Raw genomic sequence first — 8,452 nt, 5'->3', positions numbered from 1 at the left:
GCGTGAGGTTTAGCACCGGCCGGCCACTGAGTCGGAAGCCGTTCAGGGCAGTGAGTTTGGTTTGGGTTTGACACGTAGAAAGCCTTTCCTGAAAATCAATGGAATCATTATTGCTGTCAACTCCGTGCAAGCAGCCCGCCTCAACCGCTGCTGCAGGGCCCATGCCCAGTGCACAGTTGACACTTCATGTATATTGGCTGGGGCAACGACTGGCTCTCACCCACTCTGGACCTCACCTTCTGGAAGCCAGGCATTCCTCTGCCGCATCTGGACCACCACCGTTGCCGTAACTATGTCTGGCTGGTACTGGGAACCTAAGCCTGGGAGGCAGGAAGGCTGCCAACCTGGGTGCCAGTTTTTCCCTGGGCCCTGGATACTGATGCCCAGGTGCACAGGGTGGGCCTTGGTCAGTGTCTCCTCCCCCAGGGGCTGGTGCCTTAAAGAAAGTTTCTTGGAGTGGCTGTGAACTTCGGGTTTAGTGGTGGAGCCTGAAGTTCACGTTCAGTCATTATAGAGACTTGACTTCTGTCCTCCCTTCTGTCCCCTCCTTCCTCCCTCCCTCCCTCCCCAGGTCCCTGAGGGCACCTCACTGAGCGTGCTTTAAAATGCCTACCTCAATGGGGGTTGCCAGGTTTAAAGGGGTCCTGCATGGAAAAGGTTGGGCACAGTGGCCCAGGCTGAACAGGCACTATTATGATTAACTAATACTAATGAGGATTCATTATTTGCCATTTGGGGCCCCAGTTCCTATGCAATTCTCCCCTCCATCTGACTTCCATGGGAGCACCCCTGCTTCCCTATCTTGGCTCAGCAGAACTCGTCTGCTCCCTCAAGCCTGAGATCCTCCCTGTGGCTGTACCCAGGGGTGTAAGACCCCGCCCACCCATCTGGCATGCCCTACATTCTGTGGAGACTGCTTATGCTTCCTTTGGCCTTCTCTCCTGGCTGTTCCCTTGGGACCTGCTTCTGGGAGCCATGGGAAAGGGAGGAAGAGTGGATGCAAGAGTTGTGCCTTTTCTGGCCACCTGAGGGAGCCTGTTCTTACTCTATCGTCTCAGCGGACTGAAGCTGCCTTGCCCAGAACCAGGGGCCAGGATCCCAGAGTTTGAGCTCTGCATGGCTGGGAGTGGCCCTGGGGGGGGGGGGGGGGGGATAGGGAGCTGACATCAAGTGGATTCTTATAGAGACTCTGTATGTCAGAGGCTAACTGTGCTCGATGGAATTTTCAAGTCTGATTTTGGAGAATTCGATGGACAGGTCTTTCTTCTAAAGTGCCTCAACGTGGACTTGAACCTGCCAGCCTCTCAGCTAGCAGTACAGGCACGAACCAGGTGCACCACCCAGGACTCCAGATATACTTAAAATCCAAAACCCAAAGCAAACTCGATGCCAACTCATAGTGACCCTATAGGACAAGGTGGGACTGCCTCTGTGAGTTTCTGAGACTGTAACTCTTTACAGGAGTAGAGAGCCTCATTTGTCTCCCAAGGAGCAGCTGGTGGTTTCTGACTGCTGACCTTGTCACCACTCCAACACCAGGGCTCCTAGTTAAAACCTAGCTCTTCCTTATCCGGGTGGGCCTGTGCCAGTTTTAACACATGTCCTCCTCCCATTACTTTTGGGTGAGCAACTCCTCCATCCAGACTGCGAACGTTTCCACCCTTGCCCAAATTCTGGCCCCTGGTAGGGCCAACCCCAAGAACTGGCACGCACAGACCTGTTTTGTATTGCCCCTTCCTGAAGACCAGCCAAAGGGAGCCAGGGAGTGTGGAAAGTAGGCTTGTGAGCGGGCTCCCTTCACTGCGTCTAATGCCCTTTGGACCCCATCCTTTGGCTGGCATATGCCACCGGTTGCTTATTCTTCCCCTAGTTGTTTGGGGTGGGGTGGTTTTCAAGCCAGGTAGGGGATGGCCTTGCTAGAGCTGGATTGGGCGCCTGCCTCCAGGGCTCTGCCGGAGGGAGAGGGAGACTTGGTGGATGGAACTGGGTTCTCGCCAACCTTCCCTCTCCCACCCCATCCCACCTCCGCCCTTTCTGCACAGGTTATGGCCACGCCGCGCCGGGCACCGACTCAGGCAAGGTCTTCTGCATGTTCTATGCGCTGCTGGGCATCCCGCTGACGCTGGTCACCTTCCAGAGCCTGGGCGAGCGGCTGAACGCGCTGGTGCGGCGTCTTCTGCTGGCCGCCAAGCGCTGCCTGGGCCTGCGGCGGCCGCGCGTGTCCACTGAAAACATGGTGGTGGCCGGGCTGCTGGTGTGCGCGGCCACGCTGGCCCTCGGGGCCGCCACCTTTGCGCACTTCGAGGGCTGGACTTTCTTCCACGCCTACTACTACTGCTTCATCACGCTCACCACCATCGGCTTCGGCGACTTCGTGGCGCTGCAGAGCAACGAGGCGCTGCAGAAGAAGCCGCCCTACGTTGTCTTCAGCTTCCTCTACATCCTCCTGGGGCTCACGGTCATCGGCGCCTTCCTCAACCTCGTGGTCCTGCGCTTCCTCGCGGCCAGCACCGACGGCCCCGAGCGCGCAGCCCCTAGCAGCGCCAGCGCACCCCGCCTGGGGACGCCCAGGAGCCATGGCCCCTCCCTGGCCCGCCGCCCAGCCCGCCCCGGGGTCCCCACCTCCATCTCATGTCGCATCCACCAGCTGGAGATGTGGGCCCGCGACAACCTGGGCTTCTCACCTCCCTCGAGCCCCGGCGCCGTGGGCGGCAGGGTAGGCAGGCCCCTAGTCAGGCGGAAGTCTATCTGATGGTGGGGTTCCAACCCAGAAAGGGAAGTCTGGGCGCCCCTCTCAGCTTGGTGGGGGAGCGTGAGGCCACGGCCGCCAGGCTGGCTTCTGCCACGGAAGCAGGTTCTCACTCCCTTCTGTGGTGGGCCCCTTCCTCCTCTCCAAAAAGCTATTAAAGTCGCATCATCAGCACACACAGGATTGGAAAGTCACCCTGTAGGTGCCAGTCCCAGTAGTCCCGATGCGGAGTGGGGGCTGGTGATTGCGTATGAGCTGCATTGAGAGGCCGCCCCCACGCAGCGCCGGCGCTGGCCCTCCCCGGAAGCAGATGTTGTTTTGTTGTGGGAGGATTGCTGGTTTCCACGTCGCAGGGGAAATGTACAACTTTACACAACAGGAGTCCTCCACGCAGCGCCGGCGCTGGCCCTTCCCGGAAGCAGATGTTGTTTTGTTGTGGGAGGATTGCTGGTTTCCACGTTGCAGGGGAAATGTACTTTACACAACAGGAGTCCTCTCAATGAGGCCAGCTGCTCACGCTGCGCAGCCCAGGGACCAGAGATGGCAGGGGACCAACTACAGTCCAGGTGGGCGAGTCTCCCCACTGTTGAAAAGGTCCCCTTGCATGTCACCGTAATGTGGAATCGCCCGTGTACAACCCGGCCCCGCCCCCACCGCTTGAAAGTTGATCTCAGCCCGACTGGGGGTGAGGAGATGGGGTGTCTTGCTGACGCCCACCTTCAGGGGACCGATGCCCGCTGGGCACAGCCTAAGTTTGTGGGACAAGCCTTCTATTGACAGCTGTGAGATCGGGAGTCTATTCACAATGCTAATCAGCCCAAGTCCCCTGAGGCCACAGTGCCCATGTCTGTGTAATGAAAGGGTCTGTGGGTTCATCCAGAGGCTTGCTCCCTGACACAGCTCTGCCCCCCAAGGACAAAACCCAGGCTCACTCACTGCCACCGAGTCCACTCCGACTCATGACCCCACGGGACAGAGAACTGCCTCTGTGAGTTTCCATGACTAACTCTTGATAGGAGTAGAAAGCCTCATCCCTCTGCGCTCGGAGCAGCTGGTATTCCGGAATTCGGACCTTCAGGCCAGGGAGGGCCCTCGGCTCTCGGGCGTTCCCAGGCAGGGTGGGCTGGCGCTGGGGGGGAGGGGGGGAGGCGCGGCCCTGCGCTTGGGGACATTGGTGCTGGCCACAAGCAAGCATAGGCCCACTTTGGTTCCCATGGGGAACCTCTGTGCCACCAGGGCTCAGACCAGCCCCTGGCGTTCTAGCACTCCATCCCTGAAGCACCAGCTGCCCCTGGCGTCCCTTGTAAAGCCAGGTCAACACAAAGCCAGGGCAAACCCGGTTAGAAAAGCCAAAAACTTTAATTATCAACATGAGCTACGTGATCATGAACATAATGGTACGTGCCCCATTCCCACCCTGGGGCCCAGAAACCCTCCCTCCCCAAAGGACCAGGCTCCCCTGCTCCCAGAGAGGGAATGAGGGGAACGTGGAAGGCTGGAGAGCTGGAGAGGGAACCACACTGGCCCGCCCTCCGGCCCACCCCAGGAGGCAGTCTTCCTGAAATGGTGCCAGATGTGATGCCTAAGGCCCTGGGCTCAACTCCCCGCTTCCCTTCACAGAAACGATGAGTACAACAGGGGCGGCACTGTCAGCCTGCCTCAGATGCGTTCCCACACCCCGAGGTACTGCTCTGTAGACTCGGCCTTCTCAGAGGAGCCACTCCAGACAGGGCAGCGGGCTGGATCTCCTGGGCCTGACCCAGAGCTGCTGCTCAATAAATAAATGCAGGTGATTTTGCCCGACGCAGCAGCTGTGCCTCCACCAGGCACGGGCCTCTGGTGTTTGGGAACACTGGAATGGGCCCAGGAGTGCCCAGGGCAAAGGAACTGAGTGAATCCATTTGTGACGTGACCAACCCTACACCAGTGGTTCTCAACCTTCCTCATGCCATGACCCTCTCATACAGTTCCTCATGTTCTGGTGACCCCCCAACAATGAAATTCTTTTCGTTGCTACTTCCTGTCATTTTACTACTGTTATGAATGTGACCCCTGGGAAAGGGTCGTTCGATTCCCAAAGGGGTTGAGAACCGCTGCCCTACACTATCCCCCTTAAGAGCCCTGGTGGAGCAACAGCTAAGTGCTTGCTCGGTTGTTACAGAAAGGCCAGGAGCTGGGGCTCACCCAGCGGCCACCCGCTCCCATCCAAGTGAGAGCCGAGAAAACACTCCTGGGCCTGATCTACGCAGTCCCCTGGGGTCCCTGTGAGTCAGGATGGCTTCCACAGCACCCGCCTACAAACTGTCCACCCCAATGAAAGAGCCTAGTCACTCCTGCGGACTCCACCATGAGGTGGTATCGCTGGTCTCTCCTGCAGCCCAGGGGCCCTTGGGGGTGGGTGGGGATGTCAAAAGGGTCCACTGATGGTAGAAGCGCGTTGAAAACCTCTGGGAAGCACTTTAGGAAGGCCAGGCCTTCCTTCCTGCCTCTGAAGGCTTCTGCTAGGATTTCCTTCAGATGAGAGGTTCCCCAGCCACCCTGCTCCCTCGAAGCCTGGTGAACACTATTGGCTCTGGAGGGGCTATGGTCCATCTGCAGGAAACCCCTACCCCAACCCCTCAACCTGGACAGCAAGGCCTAGACCAGCCCCTGTGTTCCCTCAGGCAGTGAGATGAGACTCCCAGGTGAGCTGTCTTTCTGGCAACCCTCTCCCTGAAAGCCAGGCCAGAAAGGGATGGAACCACATCGGTGGTGCGGCCAGCGCTCACTGGTCTGGTGTGGCCACCTGAAAGAAAGACTTGTCTCCAGGAAAGAGGGGCTATACAAGGCAGCAGAGGCCAGAGGCGGCCCTAACTGGCCAATGGCTCCTGGACAGGTCACTTCCTGGTTCCAGGCCAAGTTCTCAGATTGCTCCACGTTGTCCTGCCCATCTTTGGCCACTAGGAGGCTCGGAAAAGTAGAGGAAGTGCAGCCAGGCTGCCATTGGGAAGAAACCAAGGTGTCACCCAGGTGAGGGTGACACTGAGCTCACAGGTGACCCTGGAGGGCACCCAGGCACTGGGCCCCTGCCTCCCTGCAGAATGAAAGTGGGTCACTAAATGGTCCCCAAAGCCCTTCTGCTTTAGGATTAAGAAATTCCTGGGAACTGAAAGTAGAGATGGCTCCCTCCTGAGGGCCCCTTGCCTGTGATCTCCTCCTGAGCCTGAAAACCACCTGCCCCGCCCCGTAGAGACCCCCGGCCCTCCCTGCTGCCTCATACTCTGCTCTTCCTCCATGGTGGCGTGTGGGCAACAGAAGGGACAGGAAAGGTTTGAAGCATCCCCAAGGCTAATAATAAAGAGTTGCTGCCTGGCCCCGGAGACTCCTCCCTTGGGGAGAGCAGACAGTGGTTCCCATACCCCATGGGCAGAGCTCCTTCCACGGGGCACGTGCTCACAACGATGACACAAAGAAATGGGGCTGCAGCCCCCACTCCAGCCCCCGACTCCCGGAGGTGGACGGAGATAGCACAGAACAAACAAGAAAACCACTGAGGGGACCCTGGAGACCCCCAAGGGTTGTTATTGCTTTAGCGCTCTCTCTCTCTCTCTCTCTGTAAAGGCGATGTGGACATGAGGTGGGGGTGGGGTGGGGGAAGCTGGAACAGGGGCCAAGTCAGTGGCAAGCCCTCTCCCCCAGTAGGGACACCCCAGCTCTGGCCATCTCTGACAGACTGCCCCTAACAAGTAGAGTAGCCTGGGCCAGAGCGAGAGGGGTGCTCCTGGCTCACGTATTCTAAACGGTGAGTAATACACAAACAGCAGAGAAGTCACACTGGTTTACAAAGTGGGGATGAGGCAGCCCTGGGCCACAGGGGCAAATCTCTCTCCTGGAACCTCACAGGGCTCCCCCAGCCCAGCCTTTCACTGATCTGTCCCCCTTGTCCCACCCTCCAAACAGATTCAAGGCCCAGCCTTGGTATTCAAGCTCCAGGGCTCATGGGACACCCATCTCTGCAACCAGGGCTGCCTGTGAGAAGCTCTGAGGGGCTTCCAAGCTCAACCCAAACTCCGAGGCATCCAGACCCTGACCGAGGGGAATCGACAGGATCCAAGTGGAAGAGACAGCTGGTCCATGGCCCTCGGTAGGAACCAAACACAGTCCGGGGTCCCCATGGAAACTCTGCCTTTTACCAAGGTGCAGCCAAACCCAGGAATGCTTCATAAATAAAATCAGTATCAAAGAGAATACATCAGAATGGTTGAGTATAATGGGCAGCCCAGCTACGACCCTACGGAAGGGTTGGGAGTGGGGAGAGGGAGAAAGAGGGGGCTGGTCTCTCAGAGCCAGGCAGCCCCTGGGCCCCAAGGGGCCAGCCAGCAAGGAGGCCACAATCTCCTGGAATGTCTTCAGGGTCTCCTCCCTGCCCACTTGCCCTGGGACTACTTGAGGCCTATGTGTGAGTTAAGGGGGCGCCCCCGGGCTTGGGACACTAACTACCCAGCTAATCTGGACTAAGCCCTACACAGCAGGGACTGGGTGCGCAGGGGGATGGGCTGCTGAGGGCTGCCCAGGGGGGTGGCAGGAGTGTGCTTCTATAAAGAGGGGCCAGTCGCATCCTCCCCAGCATGCAAAAGGGCCCCCCCAGGCCTTAGGGAGGGCCAGACAGGGGAGGCAGCTCCCTAGAGACTGGTGGAGAGCCAGCCCCCGCTCTCTGCACTCCTACCTCTTGGTGGTCTCTCTCTCTCCCACCATCTTTCCTTCAGCCATGGAGGCTGGGGCCACGGGTCCTCATGATGGTTTATTGAAAAAGGGAACTCCATCCCTCCCCTCGCCCAGGGACTCCAGTCTAGAGGCAGAGGGTGAGCTGAGAGGACCCTGAACCTCACCCAACAAAGGGGGATTCTATTTCGGAAACCCTCGCCTTGGCATCCCCCACCCCCACCCCTGACTCCCAATTCCCAACCAGCTTCCCTCGGTCTTCCCTTCAACCCAAGTACCCCGAGAATGCAGAGCCAGTGAGCTCTCGGGGCTCGAGTTCTGAGCAAGCGGGATCCCATCGCTCTTCCACCCAGACTGAGATGCCCAAGTTCTCTCCGGTCCACCCGCCTTCTGTTCCGAGCTGGCTGTGGCAGCCCCATGGAGCAAGGCGCCCTGGGGGACTGCAGTAGCTGCCAGGCCCCAGACACCTCCTTTCCCTGGATCTGGGCTGGCTTCCAGTTCCCAAAGTCCCTCATAGAGGGGCAGGCAGGAGGGGACGGACAGATTGACTCAGACAGGCTGCGGCAAAGCTCCTTCCACAGGCAGGCGGAGGAAGGCCTGAGCTCCTCTTCAAGGTGGGGCCTGGGCCCCTGGGAGCTGGCTCCGGATCCTTGCAAAGCTGCCCCATCAGCTCAGGGGCAGGAGTAGCTGCCTGAACCCTGTGCCGCAGGAAAGACACTTGCTGGTAATTGGCACCATGGAGATGGCCGGCTGGGTTCTGGACACGGCTCCGGGCAGCAAGCTCCCAAGGAGGGGAAAGGAGGAGGGGCGGAGGGAGGAGGGATAGTGTTGGGGACAGAAGAGTGGTTTGCTCTGCCACCTCAGTCTTTCCTTGATCCACCTTCAGCGACATCCACCAGTTCAAGAACCGGCCCAGTCAAAAGTGCAGCCAATCCCGTTGGGAGAGGGAAAATCTCAGGGAGTAGGAGGCCAAGAGGGATAAGGAGGGCCCGATGGGGCAGG

At 58.9% G+C, this 8,452-nt stretch overlaps 2 protein-coding genes across 2 annotated transcripts in view; one reads left to right on the top strand and one right to left on the bottom strand.

The window, feature by feature from the left end:
- The first annotated feature begins 186 nt into the window (after positions 1-186).
- Positions 187-2,752, top strand: KCNK15 (potassium two pore domain channel subfamily K member 15). The gene is made up of 2 exons (XM_004698281.1): positions 187-286; positions 2,043-2,752. The coding sequence occupies exons 1-2, from the start codon at positions 187-189 to the stop codon at positions 2,750-2,752; spliced, it is 810 nt and encodes a 269-aa protein (XP_004698338.1).
- A 1,071-nt stretch (positions 2,753-3,823) lies between these two features.
- The window catches only part of RIMS4 (regulating synaptic membrane exocytosis 4), a 112,204-nt gene continuing 107,575 nt past the window's right edge, over positions 3,824-8,452 (bottom strand). Inside the window, exon 7 of the mRNA XM_030887063.1 lies at positions 3,824-3,973. Coding sequence (XP_030742923.1) covers positions 3,824-3,973 — 150 coding nt within the window. The remainder of the gene's footprint in view (positions 3,974-8,452) is intronic.

This window comes from Echinops telfairi, unplaced genomic scaffold, assembly GCF_000313985.2.
Source record: "Echinops telfairi isolate 266 unplaced genomic scaffold, ASM31398v2 ScPeMD7_5592;HRSCAF=6446, whole genome shotgun sequence".
Taxonomy (NCBI): Eukaryota; Metazoa; Chordata; class Mammalia; order Afrosoricida; family Tenrecidae; genus Echinops; species Echinops telfairi.
Note: the sequence above shows the minus strand (reverse complement) of the source record. Positions and strands in the feature narration are given on the sequence as shown.

Coding starts and splice junctions, on each gene's coding strand:
- KCNK15 (XM_004698281.1), top strand. CDS start 187: ATGTATATTGGCTGGGGCAACGACTGGCTCTCACCCACTCTGGACCTC. Junction 287..2,042: donor TCTGGACCACCACCGTTGCC/GTAACTATGTCT, acceptor CTTTCTGCACAG/GTTATGGCCACGCCGCGCCG.